Source organism: Natator depressus, chromosome 2 (genome assembly GCF_965152275.1).
Source record: "Natator depressus isolate rNatDep1 chromosome 2, rNatDep2.hap1, whole genome shotgun sequence".
NCBI classification, from domain to species: Eukaryota; Metazoa; Chordata; order Testudines; family Cheloniidae; genus Natator; species Natator depressus.
Genome location: NC_134235.1, coordinates 260,965,137 through 260,992,361, shown reverse-complemented (window position 1 = coordinate 260,992,361; position 27,225 = coordinate 260,965,137). Strand labels below are relative to the sequence as shown.

The 27,225-nt window shown below is 43.6% G+C and overlaps 1 protein-coding gene across 7 annotated transcripts in view; it reads left to right on the top strand.

Moving 5' to 3' along the window:
• Window positions 1-27,225, top strand: part of MAP4 (microtubule associated protein 4) — a 276,127-nt gene that overhangs the window by 186,032 nt on the left and 62,870 nt on the right. For all 7 annotated transcript variants that reach the window (XM_074946503.1, XM_074946504.1, XM_074946502.1 and 4 more), the window contains exons 9-13: window positions 1,795-1,932; window positions 11,529-11,660; window positions 13,704-13,862; window positions 19,900-20,067; window positions 21,253-25,770. In XM_074946503.1, coding sequence (XP_074802604.1) covers window positions 1,795-1,932; window positions 11,529-11,660; window positions 13,704-13,862; window positions 19,900-20,067; window positions 21,253-25,770 — 5,115 coding nt within the window. The remainder of the gene's footprint in view (window positions 1-1,794; window positions 1,933-11,528; window positions 11,661-13,703; window positions 13,863-19,899; window positions 20,068-21,252; window positions 25,771-27,225) is intronic.

The following is a 27,225-nucleotide window of genomic DNA, read 5'->3' as shown; positions in this document are numbered from 1 at the left end:
TGATTAATTTATTTTATGCTAGTAACTTCTACCTTGATGTTTTTAAGTGGCTGTTGCAGATGTAATGTTTTCTTGTAGTTGTATTATGAAGCCTTAGTAATCACTGCCTCCAATTCTATATCCAGTCTTTCCTTTGACAGCATAATATAACATGGAAAGACAGGTACACATATCCCTATAGTTTGTCATGAACATTCCTCTCTTGACTTGAAGAATTAGAACAGCCTAGTTAATAGGTGTCTTGCGGTACTAGAGTATCTGTATTTAACCATAATTGGGTCCATAGGGAGATCTAATTAACCAATAGATCTTGGGTGCTCCTAGTTCATTCACATAAGATATGCAAGGCAGATCTGGGCAGGGGTCTGTGTGAGACAAAATAGGTTCAGTGATTACCTTTCTTGTAGAGCAGTTTGTATCTACCTCCTACACTTACTTCTGTACCTGTGAAGGTGCAGTAAATGCATTACTAATATAAGGAATAGGTGTTCAAGGTTACTGCGCCTTTTCCAGAATGCTAAAATAATTCATTGGGTGGACATAGCTTACTCCTGAAAAGGATCCCTGTAAAAATTGCACCTTCTCACTCAATGTATCTACCTCTTGTGCCTGTTGACAGTCAGGTCTGCTGACTTCAGTGACATGTGTTCGTTTACTAGATTTTATTCCTGTTAACCCTGCAGGGTCAGTGCAGCAGGGAGAACCAACAAGTGTGATTCTGGTGCATGCATGTTCATCAATTTTTAATAAGTTCCATTTTCACAGCCATGTGCTGTACCACATTGTTGTGACACTCAGGAGACAGTGGGACTGCACAGGTATAACTGAGAGGAGAATTGCACTAATATGCACAGGTGTAATGGAATTTGACCTGCAGAATCGTCATTATTGGTTGTGGTGAGTAAGCCAGAAAGAATCTAGCTTTACTCCAGATTCCAAGTTGAGTGTTGTGGTTGCAGCTAGAAAAAGTCTTATAAATGGAGTAAACTTGTTTGAGTCATTAAAGGTACATCTATGCAGCAAGCAGCTGCCCGTGGCAGCAAGTCTCAGAACCTGGGTCAACAGACTTGGGTTTGCAGGGCTTGGGCTACTGCACTAAAAATAGCTGTTATAGATGAAGTGGCTCCGGCTGGAGCTCAGATTCAGAAGCCTGTGGTCAGGGGCGGGTTTGAGAGCCCAAGCTCCAGCCCAAACTGCAAAATCTATAATAGCTATTTTTAGCGCAGTAGCCCAAGCCTCTCAAAGTCCAGATTGGTCAACTCCGGCTCTGGGACTTGCCGCCACATGCTGCTGCTCACTGTGTAGACATATCCTGAGATGTCATAAGTGTGGAACACCATAATGGTATTTTTAGAGTCACTTTTCAGAGTAGAACCAAACTTCCTTATTTCAGTATTTGAGTAGTAGTAGGTTTCAGAGTAACAGCCGTGTTGGTCTGTATTCGCAAAAAGAAAAGGAGGACTTGTGGCACCTTAGAGACTAACCAATTTATTTGAGCATAAGCTTTCGTGAGCTACAGCATCCGATGAAGTGAGCTGTAGCTCACGAAAGCTTATGCTCAAATAAATTGGTTAGTCTCTAAGGTGCCACAAGTCCTCCTTCTCTTTTTGAGTAGCAGTAGTATATTTAATTTGTGTTACAGTAGTGTCCAGTGGCCTCTATTGTTATGTTACTAGGCATGGTACAAATGCATGCAAAGTCGCAGACCCTTATCAAAAGAGCTCACATTATATACAGGTAGTGTTTCCAAATTCACTCACGTGTAATGAACAAAAATTCCTTTTGTGTACCTAGAACCCACCAGGTTAGCTGATGTATCAGAACAATATTTGCCAAGTCCGGTGGCTGCTGCACCTGCTGCTGTTCCTTCTGCACTAACAGAGCCTACAGGAGAGACCAAAGCTACTGACGCACCGCAGGTTGAACCAACAGGTAAGATCTGTGGGTCTGTCTTGGTGATGGATTATTTGGTGATGGATTTAAGATTTTGAAGAAACCATGTAGGGAAGTATGCACAAGCAACAACTTCACAAAACCTATCATGATGGTGGAGACTGACAATACGAAAGATGATGAAACATAGGAAGGCAGTGGGACTGGATGGTGTACCAATTGAGTCATTTAAAGTATTTGGTCATGAGGGAGTGGTGGTGATGAATTTTTTCAGTGTAATTCTCTGTACTGGAAAAATGCCTGATGAGTGGAGGAAGAGCACACTGGATATGTACGAGGGTAGCACAATAGTGATAACCAGCTGTGGCTATAATGAGTCCTTCACTGTGAGAGTAGGTCTATATAAAGGATCAGCTTTAGGCCCATTCCTATTTGTGATTGTAATGAACACCGTGTCCTATTCTTTGAGTGGTGGTTCTTATGTGGATTCCACTCCTTGCACCTGAGACTGGAGATTTGTAGCAAGTAGTGACTGTTGGTCTCTGCACGCTCAGTTGCTCTCCGTGTACTCTGAACTGAGGGCATAAAGGGCAGCATGGACTGACACATCTCCAATTCCTTTTTACTGCCACATAGATTGTCGGAATTCTGTGTCCGTTATGGTCTTCCTCTACGGTCAATACTTGTAAATATATATTGTAAATAGTTTTTAGTAAATTTAGATTGTGTTAATGTTTTTATAGCTAGTATAGCTCCCCGTCTCGGGAAGCTTCTCCCCGTCTAGAAGGAATATGTCAAGTATCCAGGGGCTTAATAACTGTATTTTCAGATCCCATTTCTTCTCCATCGATGATGAACACCAGCACTGCCTTGGAGAGGCTCACATCACTGCCAAGTGCAGCTTCTGCTGCTCCTTCCCTCCTCAAACCATGAGGCACAAGAGTTCCATCTGCAGAAACACTTCATGGAGAAGGCCATGAGACAGACTCTAGTTGGACCCAGGCCAGGGAGAACCCCCGGTACAGGAGCCTTAGATTGCAAGCAGTGCCCTTCCGAGCATGAGTTCTGGAGTGGAGGCCAAAACAGTTAAGCCTAAGAACCCCTCTCAAAAGAGTAGGGGATATTACTATAGGCAAAAGAACAGATGCCTGTCCTAGATCTGTCTCTTTAAAAAGAAAGAAAAAGGAGGAAAAAAAAAGTATCCCTCCCTATTTTGGTCCAAGTTGGTTGAGTCCTCATGCACAGGTCCTGAGGAATTAGGTCTACATAAACCTTCCATCCAAGAATGAAAGGCACAAAGGAAGGAGGATCTGATGGTACTGGGTCCAGCTCTGTTCCACAAACCTAAAGATTGGCACCAGCCAGTCCTGTCTCAGAATTCCACATTGGATCCCCATTTGATGGTTTCCACACCTCTGACTGGGATCCGCTAAGTACAGACCATTGGATGCTTGGATCCATCAATCCCCACCTTGGACTTCTTGAACTACAGGAAGGAATGAAACCCTTACCTTGTTGAAGGATATTTTCGCTCTTCCTTATTCACAATCTCCTCTTCTATTGGGCCTGGTCCTTCTTAGAGTGATTTCAATGTCAGAAACCACTTTGAGGAGAAGATCCTCCCGTACTGCACCCGCAACTTAGAGCATTCTTCCGCAAGAACTAATGGCACTGCTGGTAGAACAGGCGTCTGCCTGTTGCTATTTGTGGGACCTGTGCTGTTGAACATATTCATTAATAATCTGGAAAATGGAGTGGACAGTGAAGTGGCAATGTTTGCAGAGGATTATACAATTATTCAAGATAGTTAAATACAAAGCAGACTGTGAAGAGTTACAGTGGGATCTCACAAAACTGGATGATTGGGAAACAAAATAGCAGATGAAATTCAATGTTGATAAGTGCAAAGTAATGCACATTGGAAAAAAATAATCCTAACTACACATATATAATGATGGGTTCTAAATTAACTAAAAAGAAAAGGAGTACTTGTGGCACCTTAGAGACTAACCAATTTATTTGAGCATAAGCTTTTGTGAGCTACAGCTCACTTCATCGGATGCATACTGTGGAAACTGCAGAAGACATTATATACACAGAGACCATGAAACAATACCTCCTCCCACCCCACTCTCCTGCTGGTTAATAGCTTATCTAAAGTGATCACTCTCCTTACAATGTGTATGATGATCAAGCTGGGCCATTTCCAGCACAAATCCAGGTTTTCTCACCCTCTGCCCCCCCCCCCCCCCACACACACACAAACTCTCTCTCCTGCTGGTAATAGCCCATCCAAAGTGACCACTCTCTTTACAATGTGTATGATGATCAAGGTTCTCTCACCCCCCACCTCCAAAATACAGACTAAATACAGACTAACACGGCTGTTACTCTGAAACCTGTCTAAATTAACTGTTACCATTCAAGAGAGAGATCTTGGAGTCACTGTGGCTAGTTCTCTCAATGCACAGCAGTGGTCAAAAAAGCTAACAGCATGTTAGGAACTATTAGGAAAGGGATAGAAAATATCATAATGCCACTATATAAATCCATGTTGTGCCCACACCTTGAATATTGTGTCCAGTTCTGGTTGCCCATCTCAGAAAGGATCTGGTGGAACTGGAAAATGTTTAGAGAAGGGCAACAAAGATGATCAAGGGCATGGACCAGCTTCCATATGATGAGATGACAACTATACCATCTTCCTTTATCGGATAACTGGCTACTAATGGGCAGATCAAGCCAGGAGGTCCAGTTGGTGACCATATTCTTACTGCACCTTCTGAAGTCATTGGGGATCCGTGTAAACAAAGAAAAGTCCACTTTGATTCTCACGAGGACTGTAGATTTCAAAGGAGCAATCCTCGACTTGTCCTCAGGAAAGACCTACTTCCTTGTAGACAGATTTCAGTCTATGGCCATCTCGATAAATCAAAAACAACGAGGAGTCCGGTAGCACCTTAAAGGCTAACAGTTTTATTTGGGCATAAGCTTTTGTGCGTAAAAAACCCACTACTTCAGATGCACAAAATTTTTTACCCACGAAAGCTTATGCCCATATAAATCTGTTAGTCTTTAAGGTGCCACCGGAGTCCTTGTTGTTTTTGTGGATACAGACTAACATGGCTACCCCTCTGATACTTGATAAATCAAGTCACCCTGAGACCTCACACCACAATCAGGGTCTGTCTTTCCTTACTAGGCCACATGGCTGCATGTACACATATAATGCCGTTTGCCAGACTCTAATTGCCTGCAGGCCTGGCTTCCGTCTGTTTACTCATAGTGGTGTTCAGGTTATCCTTATCTGGTAACAATCCCACAAAAGGTCAGAGCCTCTCTCATATGATGGACAAAACCAGACCAGGTACAAACGGGAGTTCCCTGGTTTCCATCCACAACTGCCACAACCATAATCACGGATGCATCCCTCATAGGATGGGGAGCCCATATGGACAATCTCACTGCACAATGCACTAGGGAGGCTAGAATGAATATCAATCTTCTGGACATGAGGGCAGTTTGCCTAGCCTGCAAAGAATTCCTCCACCTCATAGGATTCTGTCGCATCCAGATAGTGTTGGACAACATGACAGTCTTTTATATAAACAAACAGGGTGGACGAGATCTTCTCCTCTATGTTTAGAGGCAGTGAAGTTATGGAACTGGTGTATCAAGAACCACATCGCATTCAGCAACATGCCTACCATGTGTGCAGAATACTCTGGCAGACTATCTTGGCAGGCACTTCTCTGCAGACCATGAGTGGGAAATTCACAATTCTGTCTTGACTGAAATCTTCACGCAGTGGGGAACACCATCTTAGGATCTGTTCACCTTCCAAGCAAACAAGAAATTCAGTCTCTACTGATCCAGAGCAGCAGTAGGCCAAGACTCCAGGGATACCCTTCTGTTATCCTGGACGGATCATCTAAGGTACCTGTTTCCTCTCATCCCACTGCAACCACAGGTTCTCTGGAAAATTCTCCATAACAAGGCCAGGTTTATCCTCCTCATACCCAATTGTCCCAGACAATTTTGATTTCCAGAGCTTCTACAAATGTCATCCCCCGCATACTCTCATCTGGATTTGTTGACTCAAGAGAAGGGCAGGATGAGACATCCCAACTCAGACCCTGTTTATCTCTCAGCCTGGTATTTGAATGGGTGTCAGACCAGGAATGATCATGTTCAAAGGCTGTCCAAACTCCTCAATCACAGCAGAAAAATCTCCACTATAAAATGCGGTCTAGCTAAATGGAGGCATTCTCTACCTTGTCACAATGGAAGTAGTTATCACTAGAATCAGCAGATACCCCTGTAGTTTTAGGCTATCTTCTGTCCCTCAAAATGTCAGGACTTTCCATTACTTCATTAAAGGTTCACCTGGCAGCAATCAATGCCTTCCATTCTCTTGTAGACGGCCAATCTCTTTACTCACCCTACCACAATTTGAATTCCGGAAAGGCCTCATTAGGCCCTTCCTGCTTGGGACTAAACCCACACCACAATGGAATCTCAGCCTAGTACTCTCAGCTCCTACCAGACTACCCTTCAAACCGATGGCTACATGTTCCATGTCATACCTTTCCACTAAGGTTGCTTTCTCAGTTGCTATCACATCAAGCAGACTAGTGAGTGAACTGGTAGCATGTGTGGCTGACCCATCATATTTCATAGAGAGAGCTCCTCCTTTTGCCTCAACCCAAAATTTATCCACAGAGTAATTTCAGAGTTTCACGTGAATCAACCTATTCACTTATTGGTATTCTTCCCAAAGCCTCATGCTTCCATCAAAGAAAAGACACTGCTTCTGGGACATCAGACCAACCTTGGCCTTGTATCCGCAAAGAATGAAACCTGTTAGGAAAAAACAAGACTGTTGGTATAGCAAAGTGATTACAAGGACAAGAATGATCAGCTCAGAGACTTTCTAAGTGGATCTCTAGATGCATCAGTCAGTGTTGTCAGCTGACAAGTATTCTTCCTCCAGATGGGGTGCGGGCCCACTCTGAGAGCCCAAGCAACCTCAGTGGCATCTGAGATTACCAGTAACAGACATTTGTAAGGTGGCTACTTAGAGCTCCATCCACCCCTTTACAAAACATTATGCCCTAGTCCAGGGTTCTTCAGCAGATGCAGTTGTGAGGTCAGTAGTGTTAAGCATCCAGACCAAAAAATGGAGACGGTTGCTTACCTGAAACCTGAGGTTCTTTAAGATGTGTGGTTCCTATCTGTATTCTAATACCCACCCTCCTTCCCCTCTGCTTTGGATCTTATCTGATTCATTGTAGGAGAGGAAACTAGAAAGGTATCGCCCTTTATGCCCTCAGTTCAGAGCACAAGGAGAGCAACTGCATATGCATGGACTAACAGAGACTACTTGCTAAAAATCTCCTGTCTCAGGTGCATGGAGTGTAAGGGTACCCATATGTGGAATACAGATAGGGACCACACATCTTGAAGGTAAGTAATCTCCATTTACAGCAAAGGCTCCATGGAGCATGCTTTTTGCAGCTGACATTATGTTGTGCTGTAAAAATAAATACAAACTGGAGAGGGACCTAGAACTGAATTTAAAAAAATGGCATATGAATCAGCTGGAATCCATGTGGTGCTTTGTTGAGAGGGACTACAAGATGCTAGTGAAATTAGATGGTATAGTGTGAGTCGGTGTGACAATTTAAATATCTGGATTCAGTCCTGAGCCATGTTGGGAATGTGGATACAGATGTCATGGAGGTGCATGGAGAGTACCTGGTGTAAATTGAGGGAGTTGACAGGAATTTCTGCCATAAGAATATGCCAGGTAAACTAAAGAGCAAAGTATATACGATCATGATTAGGCCAGCCATGATGTGCGGGTTGAAATGTTAGCCAATGTGGAAGAAATAAATACTGCTACTTCCTCACACTGCTGTAATAAGAATGCTCAGCTGGATGTTGGGTAAGATGAGAGCTGATAAGCTGTGCACTGAAACAGTACAAGCCATTCTGCAGGTAGTCCCCGTCATAGAAAATCTGAGGGAATATTGACTGAGATGGCTGGGTCATGTGAGACGATGATATGTGAGATATTTTGGCCAGAAAGTATCAGATCTAGTAGTCAGACTCATGGGACAAAGACCATGAGGAAGACCTAGGAAAAGGTGATTCAAGATGCCTCAGGAGGATGTGAAGAAAGTTGATGTCAGCTTGGAAGACAAAGAACAAGAGCTTCCGATCCTGATTGATGGGATAAGGCAAAGAAGATGATGATTAAAGATTACTTTAAGGGCTCAGATCCATAACTAAAGTTTGAAGGGGTTGGGATCTGGGGTTGAACTCGTTTTACTGAAGATAGCATATTATCACAGCAAAAACCCACCATGAGTGAAAATTCAGAGGTGGGAGGGTTTGGCTGAATTGTATGGCTAGGGAATGATAAATCTAGTACGCCAGTGGTTCTCAAACTTTTGTACTGGTGACCCCTTTCACAAGCCTCTGAGTGCGAAACCCCCCCCCCCCATAAATTAAAAACACTTTTTATATATTTAACACTATTATAAATGCTGGAGGTAAAGTGGGGTTTGGGGTGGAGGCTGACTGCTTGTGACCCTCCCCCCCATGTAATAACCTCATGACCCCCTGAGTGGTCCCGACCCCCAGTGTGAGAACCCCTGTAGTACACCTACAGCTGTTGCATTAAATATGCCCAGAAGCTGATTAAATGATTCTTTACTACCTCATAACCCACAGCTCTCGCAGAATGTGAAGTTCCGAAAACTGGGTTATCCTTATTTGTGGTTAGTAGTCAAATATAAAAAAAAGACTGACTTGTGATCCAGCTTTGCTTTAGTCATACCAATGCGCTCACAAGTTCAATTTATTGATGATTCCTTCTCCTGTTGTTCATATTGTTCACGGCCTCCTGTGGGTCTGAGGCCATGCCTACACTACAAAATTAAGTTTACTTAACGTATGTCCACAGACAGTCACCACAGTAATTACATTGCTTGTGTATATGTACGCTTTGCTTCTTGTGTCAGCAGTGCTCATCCTCACTGGGAGCACTTGCATCAATTGTACTGTCAGCGTGGGGCATTGTGGGACGGCTTCTGAAAGCCAGTAACAGTAGATGTAAGCAACGCAGTGTCTACACTGACACTGCGTCACCCTAACTACATCAGCATTGACTCTACGCCTCTCGTGGAGGTGGAGTTAAGTCAGTGTAGTAGGACAATTACACCTCCAGGAGCCAAATTTTAGTGTTGACGCTTCTGTAGTTAGGTCAACATAAGCTGCCTTGCGTCAACCTAACTCTGTAGTGTAGACCAAGCCTCAGGATTTGTTGGATTGCAACGATACTACTTGCACCTGTATACCTTTCCCAGTAATATATATTCTATACCAATCATTTAATTTATTTTGGAGAGGGTCATACCCTAGCTGAAATGGTGAACAATAAATATCAGCCAATGTCTTGGCTTTGGAAACTCAAGTGTACTGCATAATTGGTATAACCTAGGAGTAGGGCTGTCTAGATCACCGAGCATAATAGTGAGAGTATCAGCTATGGCTGGAAAAAGTGAATCCTGTAGCATTGATTAAAGGAGGTGGTCAGATTAAAAAATCAGTTTTATAAAATGAATTTCTTAACCTTTGTCAACACTTTAGATCAGTGATCCTCAGACTGAGGCTCTCGAGCTGCAAGCAGCTCTTTAATGTGTCTTCTGCGGCTCTTTGCAACACATGATATTAAAACATGGTATGATTTAATTATTACCCAATCTAAGTTATTAACCGATCAGAATACTTTTACTATGTTATTAACCAAGTGTAGTTGATAAAATAATACTTGGTCAGTCATTTTGCTATGAGAATAATATATATAAAATAGTAAATGAAACAATGAAGTCACGCTATTGTGGCTCTTTTGGGTAATGTTGATCGCTAATTTGGCTCTTGAACCACTGAGTTCTGAGTATCATTGCTTTAGATTATTAAGAATCTAGTTTTAAAACTTAATTTACCTCCCACCATTTATACTGGTGCTCACTTTTTTTGTATTTCACTAAGTTTGGACAACGAAAATAGACTTTTTTGGTTTTGGTCACTATCGTGTTCTGACTTGAGTGCCTTCAGACTATGCTGTGTAGCATATGGAGCAAATACTTCAGGAGAATATTTAAATCCAAATAAACTGTATGAAAATACTTCTTTTGGTTTTATTAAGGTTTTGTTTAAAAAAAATAAAAGAAAAAACAAACAAACAAAAAAAACCCCTTGTTTTTAAAAGCTGAAATTTTGGGCTTAAACTCACTGAAGTGTTCTTGAAGAATTTCAGCGCTTCTGAAGTCATTGGGAACTGGGAGACAGTTGATGTCTGTTGAATAAAATAAGAGCCCATGAGCCACATTCTAAAGCCTGTATACATACCAAGTTGAGTTCTGTTGTCAAGTGCAGAGTCAGGCGTTGCCAGTGCTTGGATCAGAGAAGAAGGTCCTGTTAGTGATTTAGTTGATGGTAGTACCTTCTAAGTCAGGAATAAATCATTGCTCCTGCTTGAGATAGCCATGGGAACTGTGCAACCAGAGATGCTGGTTTTTTTTTTAAATATGATGGAAAACAAGGTTCTGAGCACATGTGGCCACTGAAGATCCCATGGTACTTTTTTCAAGTGTAGAGGTGTAGTCAGCTGAATGTATTTGTGTCCACACAGGAATTCTTCTATATCGTGCTATTTAAATAAGTCATTCTCATTCCTGTTTAATGCATGCTGCACGTTGCCGCATGCCAGAAGATCACCAACTGTGCCTCCTCATATGCTCCTAGTGGATTTTCAGGCTATAAGACTGCATACCTGACTAGGAATTAGCTCTATTAAAAATAGGGTGTATAGTGGAATACAAAAAGAATGAGGAGTACTTGTGGCACCTTAGAGACTAACAAATTTATCTGAGCACAAGCTTTCGTGAGCTACAGCTCATTTCATCGGATGCATGCAGTGGAAAATACAGTAGGAAGATAGATATATGTATGTATATGTATGTGTGTATATATATATATGTGTGTGTGTGTGTATATATATGTGTGTATATATATGTATATACACACATACATACATATACATACATATATCTATGTATGTATATACATATGTATATGTATATATGTATGTATATGTATATATGTATATGTATATACACACACACCATGAAAAAGGGGTGTTGCCATACACACTATAACAAGAGTGATCAATTAAGGTGAGCTGTTATCAGCAGGAGAAAAAAACCTTTTGTAGTGATAATCAGGATGGCCCATTTTCAACAGTTGGCAAGAAGGTGTGAGTAACAGTGCGGGGGGGGGGGGAAATAAGCATGGGGAAATAGTTTTACTTTACAGTAGTTTGAGACACTTTGGTAATACGCGAGTGTCAAACAAGGCGTGCAGACAAGGATGCAGACTTTGGAGTATTTTGTACCTTTTGCTGCCATTTGTACAAGAAGGTGTATCTGTCATTACCACTAATAGGACTTATACACAGTCACATAAGGAAAAAATATCTAGTTTCTAGGTGCTTTTCCTCTTCTTGTCATCCCTCATTTACAAACTTCAGAACTAACAATATTTAGTATACTTGTTAATCTCTGCAGCATCTGCTCCAGCTGTGGAAGAAGTATCTGTTCAAGTGATGGGACAAGTGTCTATTCCTGTAGTGGAAGAGCTGATCGTGTTTGAACCTTCTGTTGAGCAACACAAGTCCGATCTTAATGAACCTCCAACAGGTAAGCAGACACCAGAAAGTCTGCATAAACCATTCACTGGGGACTTAAATATTTTGGCAAATCCTGTATGAACGCCACTATGAGATCGGAGTCTACAAAGGAAAGTCTTACTAAAACCCTGCTGTACAGTAACTGGTGTAAATCCAGATATACAAGTTCCAGTAAGATTGTTGAACACGAAAGAGTGAATTCATCCAAAGTAAATATTGCTCTGGTCTGTCTTAAATTCAGTCTCCTGGGTGCAGCTCAACTCTGCTGCCAAGGTATGCACAAAAGGAAATGGCTCTCAAGGGTTTTTCATGTCTACAATATGGAACTGATATTTTATTGTCCATTTAGGACTTTGCATTGCTCTAAAGCACTATGAAATCTTTGGGGAAATCAAGGTTTCAGAGAGAGATTTAGTGCAAGCTGTCAGAAGGCATATTTGCCCACCCCTAGTGGCAATTATTTTGTGTACATATTATGGTATCTAAAATACGTACTATAGTGCACAAGACATGCTAAGTGATGTATAGGCAAAAAGAAGACATAGTGCCTTCTCCAAAGGGCTTCTAATCTGAATAGGGCCTGTAGTATCTACCCAGCAACAAAATCTATTTTTTAGCAGTTTTGCCAGGTTGTTTTAGCTAAAGAATTCAGGGGTTGAGGACAGGGATATCAAATGAGAAGTGTTTGTTTTCTGGCAGTGGGAAGGGGATTTTATTGTGTATGTGCCATGATCATTGTAGTCCATGCTGTACAATCAGAGGAAACTATGGTCCCTGCTGAGTCGAAGTTATGATCTAAGTTTGACCTACAGTATAGTTCAGACTCTCAATACCGGAAAGGTAAGCTCTAAAGTACACTCTGGTAATGATAGCAGTCACTTTTTAAATGTTATGCACTTAATTCTTTAGTGTCTTAACATTGATAGGCTTTTTGGTAGAAGTGAGTTTTTAAGGGGAGAGGTTTTAACTAAAAGCAGCAGGCTAGGGAATGAGCCATAAGGGGTGGTGTGGAAGAAGGTGTGAATAAAAGAGCCAGACAGTGTGGGCAGATGTATTTAAACAGGCAGTTTTAAGAAGTGGATAGGCTTCCAGGAGAAGTGAGGAGGAGGAAATGAAGGCTGAGACACAGGGTACAGGGGCGTAGAGAAGTGAAGAGAAGTTGAGATTTTCTGTGGGAGGCCAGAGTAACCAATGAAAGGATAATATTAGGGGAATGGAATAGTCAGAATAGTAGGAGTGGGGACATCATTTTGTGTGGTCTGAAAGGGAATGGGTTGAGAATCAGGTTAGCTAGTGAGGAAGGGGTGACAGTAACTGACACCAGTGGTGACCAAAGCCTGAACAAGGATTTTGGTGATCAGGATGGAGAGGAAGAATGAGAGGGAATTCAAGACAATACAGTGACAATGGCTGATGGGAGGAGAAGTAAGGACATGGTATAGGTGAGCAAAAAAAGTAGTATTTCATCATGCTTAGTCTGAGCTGCTGACGAGACAGCTAGAATGAAATTGGAGGGACAGTTGAAGAGGTGAGATTGAACAAGTAGGGAATTATGATAGTTGGAGCCATAAGAGTAAAGAGTTCATTTGTAGATAAAGTGTAAAGTAAAAAGAAGAGGACTGAGGAAAGAACCTGGAGAGATCTCAGGAGAAGTAAGGGAGGAGGATCTGCCACAAGAGCTGCTGGTGAGGCAGGACAGCAGAGATGTAAAAGCCCAAGTTAGAGAGAATGCTGGAGTGAAAGAGTGACTGTGTGCAGGCAGCAGAAAAAGAGGATCAGGAAATCCCTTAGACTTACACAGGAGGAGATCAGAGTAGGCTCATACTTACTGGAGAGTTTGGGAAGAGTAGTTTCAAAGGAACAGATGGTAACTGGATTGCCTGGGATTAGGACGGAGCCAGAGGACAAGAATTCAAGGCACTGTAAATAGACTGCTTTCTCAAGGAACTTGGAGGCAAATTGGGGGAGGGAGGAGAGTAGTTGGAGAGATAAGTGGGGTCTCAACTGTTTACAAGTAGAAAAACCACTAACTTTTAAAATTTATTGTAAACAGTATCGTCTGCTCCAGCTGAGGTAATGGAACAAAAAGTGAAGGTCCCAGAAGCCTCTACTCCTGGTGCAGATAGTACTCTTGTGGAAGAGAATAAACCATCTCCCAGCAAACATACAGAGCATCTTCCGAAGCCAAATGAACTCCTCCCAGAGCTGGCAGGTGAGATCTATAAACCTGGGTATAAAATCAAGAGGGCTTCTTTGTTGTGAAGTCAGCATTTTTGATTGAGCTTAATAACTTCTTCCTCCCAATTTCTCTTTCACACTATTCCTCTGCCTTTGGCAGAGACCATGCAAAGAAGACTTCAGCCCCAAGGTGAATGTTTTGGAAAGTTATGAGCATGTGAAAATGTAGGGTTATATTAGAAACTGTTTCTCAGCCTCAACCTGGCGGGGTAACCATTGCAGATTGCTATAATGTAGATACGGTTTCCATTAAGGACTTGGGAGTGAATTTGTATTTCTCTTCCTTTTTTTCCCCATGTATATTTGTTGTATCCATTGAATGTGGTGGTTGGTTTATTACAGTTTTTATTTTTTATATCTTTGTATAAAGTAATTAACCGTATATAACTTAAAAAATTCAAGTTAATGAAAAATCTAATAGGTCTCTAATGTGATGACTTTAAAAGAACTAAATTGTCTGAATTTTATGTCCCTGTTAATTTTGTATGTATATAATAATAATAAGCACTTAAATGTAGTACATCAATCCACATTTTGGAAGCTCTGTCCAAACTTTAATTTTTAATCAGCGTTGTGAACCGAGTATTTGTTTTAGCTAGCATGTTACAAGATGTTTCTGGCCTTTTTTTAGGTGAAGTTAAAGGTTAACTTTCTCCTGTATTTTGGTAGCTTTACAAGTAAGCTTCCTTGTTAGTTGATACAGTTAACAAATATTGGGAAAAGCAACTGTACAATGATAAAGCATTACAAGTTCAGTTTAAGAATTGTGTGAAAGCCAGTGTTGTCTGAACTCTTGATCCTTCTTCGAGTGCTTGCTCATGTCGATTCCATTCTAGGTGTGTGTGCGCCCATGTGTGCAGTTGTCAGAGATTTTTGCCTTAGCAGTATCAGTAAGGCCAGCCATGGCACCCCTTTGAGTGCCATGCTCATGCTTTGGTATATCAGGCTCCACTGGCCCTATGCCCTCTCAGTTTCTTCTTACCACCTGTAGTGGTTAGTCGGAGTGCCTTTCCTTGCATAGCAAGGGCTAGCGGTTTTGTCTCTTCTGACTTCGAGCTTTAGGGCTTTGTAAATAGTTTCTTTACAATAGTTAGTGTTAAGTGTAGTTTGAAGTTAGAGTCCCAGCGGGGACTTTGCCCCAGGCGGGGCATGGCCTGATCTCCGGGGTTTAAGCCCTGAGTGGACTGGAACAGGCCTATGCCTGTAAGTGACCCACACACCAGTTGCCTCAAATGCCTAAAGAATCACATGTGAAGGACAAGTGTCATATTTGTACAAATTTTTGACCCAGGACTCAGAAAGAGCAGGATATTTATTTCCGGGCTCTTCTCATTTCCGGCCCTTCGTCCAGCTTCTGAGCCATCCCTCCAAGACTCACCTAATACCTTGGTCTCAGTGCGCAGTGCACCCCTGGCTCTGCCCGGCACTGCTCTCCATCGCTGGTGCCCAAAAAGAAAACAAGCATGGCTCCCCGGCACCAGGCAAGAAGGGCCATGGGACATTGGGCAAAGGACCCAGTTCAGGCCGCCCAGCCACTCCGAAGCCATGTGTACGTGCCTCCCTGGTCAGGGCCCTCGTCAGGGCCCTTAGCCCCTTAAAGGATCTACCACTGGCTTCCGGGAGCAGTAGGGGACCCAAACTCCTGACGGCTTTGACTTCTTCCCAAGCTCCCCCGATGACGAGAGAGCAGAGGTCTCCGCCCACGCTGCCGGCAATGCCAATGCTGCAGGAAACATCAAAGGCTCCCTACGAGATCAAGCCAGCAGCTAAGAGCTCTCGGGGCAGTGGAGTGCTGCCGATTCCCCAAGACAAGGCAGTGCTCTCCTCCACGCCACAGATCTCCAGAGTTGCAGCCCAGATCCTCTGGGGCGTGCCCTTGGTCACAGGCACCTCAATCGCAGTCCCTGCCATCTCAAAGCGGATTGCCTAAGGGGGGAGGCGCTAGTTTCCATGCTACTGGCACCGTTTGCCCTCCTGCCAGTCATCCTCTTGGCGCAGATCTCAGTCATCCTCTTGGCGCAGATCTACAGTCGTCTTCATCTCTGGACGAGGCTTTTGACACGGTCTCCCACAGTATTCTTGCCAGCAAGTTAAAGTAGTATGGGCTGGATGAATGGACTACAAGGTGGATAGAAAGCTGGCTAGATTGTCAGGCTCAACCTGTAGTGATCAATGGCTCCATGTCTAGTTGGCAGCCGGTATCAAGTGGAGTGCCCCAAGGGTCGGTCCTGGGTCCGGTTTTGTTCAATATCTTCATTAATGATCTGGAGGATGGTGTGGATTGCACCCTCAGCAAGTTTGCAGATGACACTAAGCTGGGAGGAGAGGTAGATACACTGGAGGGTAGGGATAGGATAGAGAGGGCCCTAGACAAATTAGAGGATTGGGCCAAAAGAAATCTGATGAGGTTCAACAAGGACAAGTGCAGAGTCCTGCACTTAGGACGGAAGAATCCCATGCACGGCTACAGACTAGGGACTGAATGGCTCGGCAGCAGTTCTGCAGAAAAGGACCTAGGGGTTACAGTGGAGGAGAAGCTGCATATGAGTCAACAGTGTGCCCTTGTTGCCAAGAAGGCCAATGACATTTTGGGCTGTATAAGTAGGGGCATTACCAGCAGATCGAGGGACGTGATCGTTCCCCTCTATTCGACATTGGTAAAGCCTCACCTGGAGTACTGTGTCCAGTTTTGGGCCCCACACTACAAGAAGGATGTGGAAAAATTGGAAAACATCCAGCAGAGGGCAACAAAAATGATTAGGGGACTGGAACACATGACTTATGAGGAGAGGCTGAGGGAACTGGGATTGTTTAGTCTGCAGAAGAGAAGAATGAGGGGGGGATTTGATAGCTGCTTTCAACTACCTGAAAGGGGGTTCCAAAGAGGATGGCTCTAGACTGTTCTCAGTGGTAGCAGATGACAGAACGAGGAGTAATGGTCTCAACTTGCAGCGGGGGAGGTTTAGGTTGGATATTAGGAAAAACGTTTTCACTAGGAGGGTGGTGAAGCACTGGAATGCGTTACCTAGGGAGGTGGTGGAATCTCCTTCCTTGGAAGTTTTTAAGGTCAGGCTTGACAAAGCCCTGGCTGGGATGATTTAATTGGGGATTGGTCCTGCTTTGAGCAGGGGGTTGGACTAGATGACCTCCTGAGTTCCCTTCCAACCCTGATATTCTATGATTTTATGCCTTCCCTGTGAGGGCACTCCCCGTCACAACTCCGGTCCCCCCAGCACCAGTCCCCTTGGTACCGGCACTGATCCTCTCGTTCCAGGCATCTGTCTCTAGCAGCGACGGTCAGCAGGCAGGTGCAGATGTCGATGGCCCCACTGTTTGTCACCGGTAGGGGATTCCTCTGGCATGGAAGGGCAGTTCAGCCCCTTGCCCAGACTCCAGCAGCGTGATTGGGCTCCTGGGGCTGCGTCAACATTGATGGCGCCGTCTTGGCAGTGTGGCCAGTGGCCAGCACAGTGGCCTTGTTGGATCACATGGGGCGTGCCAGTCATGACAATGTCCACTTCATGCTGCTCATCTGCTGGTGCCTCGAAGCAACAGTTGGCAGCACTGACGGCACCGGGCTCGGTGCACGAGTCGCACTCGGAGGTCGGGGTAGAGGACACTGCACTCACCCCTAAACCCCTCCCTCCCCCATTGGGGATAATGCCCCAGGGCCTCCCTCGGTGGTACAGCCGTCGTCTTCAGCTCTGGACGAGGCAGTTGCGGGACCCTCGAAGACTGGCCCGCTGGACGATTTTAAAGAACACCAGGCCCTTCTTCGACGGGTGGCCAAGAACTTGGACCTAGAGATGGAGCAGATGGCCGAGCAGGCGGACACTTTGTTCAACTTCCTCTCAGCCTCTACCCCAGCTCATGTTGCACTGCTAGTGCATGACGGGGTTCTCAAAATTGACAAGGCCCTCTGGCAAACCCCGTCTTCCATCCCTCTCACCTCCAAAAGGGCCAAAAAGTACTTTGTCCCAGCCAAAGGGTTCAAGTACTTTTATACCCACCCACCTCCGTGCTCATTGATTATCTCTGCAGCCAACAAAAAAGACAAGCAGGGGCACACCAGCTCAACTCCCATAAATAGAGGCCAAAAGACTGGACCATTTTGGGACAAAAATGTATTCCATTGCCAGCACACAGTTCCAGTGGCGAACCATCAGGCCCTCTTGGGCAGACACAATTTTAACTTATTGGGCTCCCTTCATAAGTTCAAGGAGTCCCTCCTGCAGGGTTTGGCCGAAGAATTTGGCACCCTGGTAGATGAAGGCACTGCAGCAGCTAGTAGCTCCCCGCAAATGGGGTGGGATGTGGTGGACTCGGCGGACAGGGTGGTCGCATTGGTGGTGGTTATGAGTCGCAGCTGCTGGCTTCACACTGCCAGCCTTTCCCATGAGATGCAGACCTTGATCTAGGACCTCCCATTCAATGAGAACGGTCTCTTCTCCAAACAGACAGATATGAGGCTGCATGGGTTGAAGGACACTCGGGCCACCCTTTGCTCACTGGGGATGCATACGCAGCAGTCTGCATGGAAGCAGTTCTGGCTGCTCCCACTGCCAAGGCCTTGGCAGCCTCGTCAGGGGTCTGCAAGGAGAAGGGATAGAGAGATGAGTTTTAGTCGTCGCCGCCGTTCCTCCTCCCACGCAGCCTGGCCTGGCGAAGCATCCTGGGGCCAGAAGCGCTCATTCTGATGGTGTGCTTCAGAGTGACGCCCCAGATTTCAATGTCAATTTCCCAGATCCACATTGTTCTTTCCTCGACTGTCTTTGTTCCTACTGTTTGGCCTGGTTGCGGGTCACCTCAGACCACTGGGTGCTGAACATAGTATCTCGGGGCTGTACCCTGCAATTTTCTACCACACCTCCCTCCCACTCACCCCTCTTCATGGATCCTTCTCACAAGCACCTCCTTGTTCAAGAGGTTGAGGGCCTCCTGCTCCAGGGGGAAGTGGAGGAGGTCGCTCAGCACATGAGTGTTCTATTCCCGCTACTTCCTAATCCCAAAGGCAAAAGGGGGCTTCAGACCCATCCTGGACCTGTGTCGCCTCAACAAGTCTCTCATAAAGTTGAAGTTTTGCATGGTCTCCTTGGCCTCCATCATCCCCTCCCTGGATCCAGGAGACTGGTACGCCGCCCTTGACTAGGGCACAAGCGTCGTCAGCGGCTTTCCTGGCACAGGTATCAATCCAAGAGATCTGTAGGGCTGCTACCTGGTCATCTGTCCACATGTTCGTGTCTCCTTATGCTCTTACCCAGCAAGCTCGAGACGATGCTGACTTTGGCAGAGTAGTGTTGCAAGACCGTGAACTCTGAGCCCATCTTCATTGATATTGCTTGTGAGTCACCTAGAATGGAATTGACATGAGCAAGTATTTGAAGAAAATAGCTGTAGCTCACAAAAGCTTATGCTCAAATAAATGTTAGTCTCTAAGGTGCCACAAGTACCACTGTTTTCGTAACTCTTGTTCTTCAAGACGTGTTGCTCGTGTCCATTCCATTACCCGCCCTCCTGCCCCTCTGTTGGAGTTGTCAGCGGGAAGGAACTGAGAGGGCATAGGGCTGGCGGCGCCTGATATACCAACACGTGAGCGCTGCACTCATGGGGGCGGCACAGCTGGCTCTATGGATACCGCTAAGGCAAAAATCTCCGTCCGCGCACACACCTAGAATGGAATGGACATAAGCAACACATCTCGAAGAACAACTGTTCCGAAAAAGGTGGGTAACCATTTTTTCTTTCAAGAAAAGAGGCTTGACCTGTGTTCAGATAGCAAAGACAATCTTGTATATTTCACCTTTGACACCGCAACCATTTGGTAGGGTATTTGTCAAAGGGAATTTGACGGAGGAATATAGGTAGACAGGTTACAGAATCTTTGGTTTAGAATACAGATGCAATTTACAAATGTACCCTTTTCTATATGCCTGTGTGTAAAATATTGGTTACACTCATTCATCGGATGTGAAACATCCCATCTTATTGTGTTTTTTGTGTTTCAATTCCAGTGGAAGCAAAAGAACCATTTACATTAATAGAAACTAAAGAAACCCTTCCGGAAAAAACAGCTCCGGCTGCTGACCTGGCCATAGTAGAGAAGCTGAAGGAAGAGGCTGAGCTTAGTCATGCCCACCATATAGAACCTCCACAAGAGAAATCTCCACTGGAACCTACAGGTAGAGATTTGACAGTAGCTGGAATTTAGAATTAAAGTATGTTTTCTCTCTGAATACCATTCTTCCTTCTCCTACTAGCTGCATTTGTCTTACCCTTCAGCCACATGGGCAAGCACACGATTTTCTACAGCCAGCACTGTGCTGTTTTGTGAATTCATCACAATGATTCTGCTTGCACTTTGCCTCCAGTCTCTGCCCTGTCCCCTCTATAAATGATTTAATCTCCTTGGTTTCAGGACTACAAGTCCAAATTTGGATGCTGCTGCTATCTTCATTGGGGGCTGGCTTATGTCTTCACTGCTAAAGCATTTAAACACTCACCTTCCCTCTCTTCTAATGCCATTTCCAACATGGCTCTTATTTTGGTGTTAAGACAAACCCAGTGTTCCTTGATTCTAGTAAAATAATCAAGGCAAATTCCTTTTCCAAATTGAGGTGTGTAGCTGAAGGAGGAAAACATAGTTTTGTCCCTGCTCCACTAACTCACCTCTCCATTGAGCCTAGATTGCTTATGTTTCTGACTGGAGGCTGATTTGTGGGACCAGGGATACGTAAGAAATGACTGACACTCTCTAAAGTTAATGGCTTATAACTGAGGAAATTAGTGCTATCTATGTCTGAGTACAGAAAATTATTTTTCTTTTGATGAAGTTTTGCCTTCCACTGCTTTACGGGTGCTGTGGGAAACTTACTTCTAGCTTTTTCTTCCCATTACATCCACACGCTTTCTTCTTGAGCCTTACCTTTCCACTATGCTTCTATTTCCTATTAAGGAAAGTTTCTAAACTAGAGGGTTGTAACTGGTGTAGCTGCTGTCTTGTCTTGCTAAGATAACAGGAAAAATGGATCCCTAATGCCTTTTCTAAATATTGGTAATTTCTCACTACAAGAGCAGTTGTTTTACGGGAGTAAAGATCACCCACTGTACAAAAAATGACTGTTAATCTCTGTCATTGATCTATTTTACTTACTTACCAGTAACACAGAAATTAAACATAAAACCTATTTTAAAGTTAGCTTTCTTAAACAGCACCACTAAAACTGGGTTTGGGGTTAGTATGGTATCAGTGTGTTTAAAAGTTCTGCATATATGACTGAGGTGGTCAATAAAATAAAAAATTGGCTAACATCAGACTTTTTAGCAAATAGTTGCTCTGATACTTGAGCAAACTTCCTGTATTCCAGGTGTACCTACTGCACAAGTAAGGCAAGCTAACAAATCAAGTGACCGCAGGTTTGGCAGAGCAAAACCTGCAGCAGTGCCTGGTGCAGATGTCCCAGAGGAACTTCTAGTAGGTCTCCCACAACAGAAGAGTAGTGACCCAAAAGCAGACCCCTTTTCTATGCCAGAACTTGGATGGGTCTCTGGAACATTCTCACGGACTAGGGCACCACATAAAAAGGCAGCCGGGCAGCTACTCAGCATGCCATCTGAGTTTGTGGAGAGCCAGAGAGATGTACCTAGAGAGACCTGGGATTCAGAAGGTTCTCCAGTGATTGTGAAGAAGAAGAAGAAGAAACCAAAACAAAAGAGAAACCACCATCCAAGAACAATGGAGTTGGGGGACGAAAATGTAGGAGTTTCTAAAGCTCCCAAAGTTCCCCTCTTTGCTGCTGAACTGCAAAAGCCAGACATTCCCTTTGTCTTGCCTGGTGAAGGTGTCAAAGAGCACTCTACTCCCTCAAGAGAGGGCAAGAGGAAGGGAACTTCAGATGTATCAAGGGATGCTAAGGTAGGAACTGAAAGCCACCTCTTAGACGATCAAAATATTATCTCAAGTCCCGCAGCAGGCCAGCAGAGCCTGAAAACTGAAGGACCATTTAAATTTTTGTTGGATGCAAAAGCTGGAGAAGTCATGAAACCAGAAGAAATGAAAGATGACAGTTCGTTGCAGTCTAAAAGCAAAAACAAACAGGTACCCTTGGAGAAGCTAGAATGCAAGGCAGAACACACTAAGATGGGGGATCCTGCATCAGCACTGACACAAACCAAACCTATGGAAATAAGTTTTTTTGAAAAAAACAAAAAGATTGAGTGTAAACATTCAGAGTATTCAGACCTTAAAGCATCAATTTCAAAAGGCATCAACCTAAACAAAGTGGACACTCCTTTTGAGGCCAAACCTGTAGAAATTAGCCTTATTGACGAAAATAAAGAGATTAAGTGCGTATCTCCCAAACATGTAGCAGCAGATGAGACCGTTCCAAGTGAAGTTCAAACTCCCATTGGGGCACTGATGGGAGAGAAACCAAAGAAAAGAGGTAGTGATAAAAAAAGCAGAAAGACTGAAAATGGTATCTCCAAGCAGCCTGCTGTTTTAGAGATTAAGACAGATACAACCAATCTTCCTGCTGTAGCAAAGAGAGTTGACAAAACTAAAGAAACAGATTCCTTTGATAAAAGCCAAGAGACTGGCTCTGTTACTTCAGAGCCTCCATTGGAAACTGCAACAGATATTACTAAAGTACCCCTTATACCATTGGTCTCAGACAAACCTAAAGAGCGCATTGCTGGGAAAAACAAAAAGGCTGACTTCAGTTTTTCAGAGCAGCCATTTCTTTTGGAAACTAAGACAGATACAGCCAAACTTCCTGCTCCTGCTGAGACAGTCGACATAGCTAACATAGATTTTACTGATAAAAGCAAACAGACTGGATTCACTGCATTGGATCATCCAACTGAGACAGATCCCAACATGGCACTGGTTACAGACAAATCTAAAAAGAGGGGTAGTGATGGGAAGAACAAAAAGGTTAAAAATTTCTCTGAGCAGCCAGTTCTTCTGGAGGCCGAGAGAGACCCGAACAAACTTCCTGCTGTAGCTGAGACAGCTGACAAAACTAAAGAAATAATCTTTACTGATAAAGACAAAGAGACTGGCTTTGCTATTGCAGAGCATTCATTGGAGAATATGACAGGTCCCAGTACTGCAAAGGTGGCAGACAAGCCTAAGAAAAGGACTAGTGATGGAAAAAACAAAAAGGCTGAAAAAAGTTATTTCCAGCAGCCATTTTTTCTGGAGGTTAAGGAAGACACAAGCAGTCTTCCTGCTGTAATGGAGAAGGATGACAAAACTAAAAAAATATTTTTCACTGATAAAGGTAAAGAGACTGATTTTACTATTGCAGAACATCTGTTGGAGGGTGCAACAGCTACAGTGAAGGTACAAGGTCCCACTACAACACTGGTAACAGAAGAACCTAAAAATGGTATGACTGGGAAAAGTGAAAAGGCTGAATTCAGTATTTCAGAACAGCCACTTCTTTTGGAGACTAAAACAGATGCGGCCAAACTTTCTGCTAGTGCTGAGACAATCAGCAAAACAAAAGAAGATAGTTTGATGGATACAAGCATAGAGACTGAATTTACTACAGATTCCTGTAGAGCACTGATGACTGACAAACCTAAAAAGGAGGACAGTGACAGGAAAGGCAAAAAAGCTGAAAAAAGTTCTTTTGAGCAGCCTTTTCTTCTGGAAACTAGGACAGACACACGCAAGCTTCCTACTGTAGTGGAAAAGGCTGAAAAAATTAAAGAAATGGGTTTTGTTGATATAGGCAAGGAGCCTATTTTTACTACAGCAGGGCTTCAGCTGGAGAATTTGACAGATACAACCACGGTACAAGTTCCCACTATGAAACTGATAACAGAAAAACCTAAAATAAAGGAAAGTAATGAAAAAAGTTTCTTTGAGCAACTTGTTCCCTCAGATTATGAAATGGACACAGCAAAGTCCAAAACACTCTTCAAAACTAAAGAAACTCATTCCTCTGATAAAGGCAAGGAGACTGATTTTACTACTTTAGATATCCTCTTGGAGGATATAACAGATACAGCTAAGGCACACATTCCCATTACAGAACTGGTGGCAGACAAACCTAAGAAGAGGTGTAGTGATGGGAAAAGCAAAAAGATTGAAAATAGTGCTGAGCACCTTGCTGTCTTCGAGGCAAAGACAGACTCCGTTAAACTTCCTGCAGTAGTCGAGGAGGCTGATAAAATTAAAGAAATTCACTCCACTGATAAAGGCAAGGAGACTCAATTTACTACTTCAGAGCATCTGTTAGAGGATATAACAGATACAGTTAAAATACAAACACACATTACACCATTGGTGACAGGAAAACCAAAAGAGAATAATGAGAACAGCACAAAGGCTGATGTTGGTTTGGAGAAGCCATTTCTTTTGGAGACTAAAGTAGATACAGCCACACTTCCTGGTAGTGCTGATGAGATAGTCGACAACACTGAAGCTGTAACTTCTTCTGATAAAAACAGAGAGGCTGGATTTACTATTTTAGAACATCGAACGACGATAGAGCCCGGTCCAGCACTGGTGCCTAATAAGTGTAAAAAGAGGAGTAACGATGGAAAAAACAAAAAGGCTAAAAATGCCTCTGAACAGCCAGTTCTTCTGGAGACTAAGACCGACAAAAGCAAAATACAGCCTCCTATAGTAACCGATCTGGAGTACCAAATGGAAGAAATGGGTCTTGTAGATGAAAATCAAAATATTAAAAATTTCTCCTCTGAGCATCAAATGCTTTGGGATAATAAGGTGGACTTGTTCACACCCTACACTCAGTCTAGAGCAGCTGGTGTTGACAGAGTTGGCAAAGCTTGTTCTATAGACAAAAATCAAGGGCTTGCCAGTATTTTTCCAGAGTATCCCATAAAGGATGATGGAAGTAAGGTGCCACTGCCTCCTGGAGTGGTTTTGGAGGGCACCAACAAAGAGTCCAGCATGGGTGACAAAAGGGAGAAAAATAAACACAGCCATTCTGAGCATTCAGTCAACCTGGAAGGTGAAGAGGCTGGTGTACCGGCTTTCACTTCAGTGAAGGAGGGTGATAAAATCAAAGTGACTAGTGCTGGGGAGAAGAAGAAGAAAGGTAAATGTCCTTCCTTGGATTCTCCAGTTAAACAGGATGCCAAGGCAGGAAGGGATGAAGTGCACACTTCCATTTTAGCAGAGATTGATGACAAAGAAATAAGTTTCACTGATGAAAAGCAAAGCACTGAATGTGCTTCCTTGGAGCATCTGGTGAAGGAGACAGATGCCATAAAAGGAACAATTCCCACAGATGCCAAAGTAATGGACAAAATGGAAGGAAGTAGCTATGCTGGTGAGAAGGATGTTGGATGCATCTCTCCAGAACTTACAGTGCAAGGGGAGAATAAAGCAGAAGCCGTTGTTCTGCAGGTTCTAGCTGCAGCCGTGGTGGTGAACAAGACGAAAGAGACTGAGCTGGGTGAAAGAAAGGAGAGTGAACAAAGCTTCCCTGAGTGCCCAGTTAGTTTAGAAAAAAAGACAGATGCAGCTGAGGCTGCTGGTGTGATTCTGAGAGATGCCCAAACAGAGGAAATCAGTCCGATTGATAAAATTAAAGGCCATTCTGAACACTCAGAAGGTGATGCTGCTGACAAGGTAGAGGCTGGCTTGAAGGACTTCCAAGCTTTGAAGTCTGCAGAGGATAAATGTGCAGACTTACCTCAGAAAAAGATAGATGGTTCTGGACAAAAAGTGTTGAAAGAGACAAAGAAAGAGGAGAGAGTCAAAGCTACGGAACAGATAAAAGGCTACATGAGACCCACAAAGTCAAGAGGGCTTCCTACTCCACCACCAAGGCCTGCTGTCCAAGATCGAGAGAAACCAAGGCAGCTGAAAGCCAATGGTATGAGTCGGCAAAGGCAAGAAAAAGGTGTGTGCTTGTGATTTGAGCTAGCAGCAGTAACGCAGACAGCTTGCGTGTGAGACCTTGCTACTTGTCAGTGCGTTGGCATGAATACGTAACTGTTAATTCTGTGTGTCACAAACAAATGTGGCATGACTGTTTTGGCTGATCTTAAAAGGCTCTTAATTCTGCTTGCCTGTCTCACGGTGCTAATTCCCAAGTTTTAGAAGGATTGATAGTTTGGTTTGAATTCTAAAGCTCTGTTTCTTTGGGTTGCATTTAAAGTCCATTTATATATGTCCTGCTTTTACAAATTAAACTAAACTGTACTTTGAGCATTATGGTGAAATTAACATCTCAGCACCAGAAACTGAGTGTGATGTTTGTCAGAGATGCAGGACTTCCTATATTCAGTCTTGGACCAGTGACAGAGAAGTAGTGCTTGATCAAGGAAACTAACTGAAATTGATTAGGTTTCAGAGTAGCAGCCCTGTTAGTCTGCATTCTCAAAAAGAAAAGGAGTACTTGTGGCACCTTAGAGACTGTAGCTCACGAAAGCTTATGCTTATGCTCAAATAAATTTGTTAGTCTCTAAGGTGCCACAAGTCCTCCTTTTCTTTTTGAAATTGATTAGAAATTAATGGCCTATACAACTGGAGAGCAGGGAATTGCAGATTTCTGTAGTATGAAATGTTCCTTCCTATCCCTGGCAGGTTGTGGGATCTGACTTTAAAATCACATTAGTCTAATTACATCTATTGCTTTTTTCTCCTGCACTTGAATTCTGACCATTTTTACCTTCAACTATCTCAAAACCATCAAAGGTATAAAAATCTGTGTTTCATCCCAACTGATTAGCTTTAGGAAACATTAATCTCTGACTCCAGCAGCTTGAGAAATAGCAAGTAATTGGATTGATGTAATTTTAAGATTTGATCCCCCTCTACCTGTTAGGGCTAGAAACATTTTGGTGGGACCAGTAAAACTTTTCCAAGTGCCAGTCCTGGCCAGGATTCACAGAGAATTTGGATCTCTTTCGACCCAAGCTGTCTGCCTGTGAAATGGAGCCTGTGTCTTGGCTGTGTTTTGACTAGCATGTATATATGATTTAAAAACAACCAACCTGGGACTTACGATGCTACAAACCTCCTTTAAAAGTGTGCTCTTTCATCTTATCAATGAATTTTGATGTAATGAAGTAGCCTGGCAAGGGTACCTCATCCCTATCTACGAGCTGTTGTTTTTGCACTGTCGTTAAGGCATGAAACTTCCCTGTTTCTCTTTTTGCAGATTTCCACATTGTCAGCATGAATGATACAGCCGCTAAATTTAATAAACATGGAGCCCAAGTCAGCCTTAACATTCTGGTCAGGTTTTTGAGAGGTTTTGTAATTTTAATGAGTGTTGCATAACCCCGAGTAGTTCTATTTTGGAAGTGGTTGCTCTGCATGAACTTGTGCCCATAGAAGTATGCTGCATGAT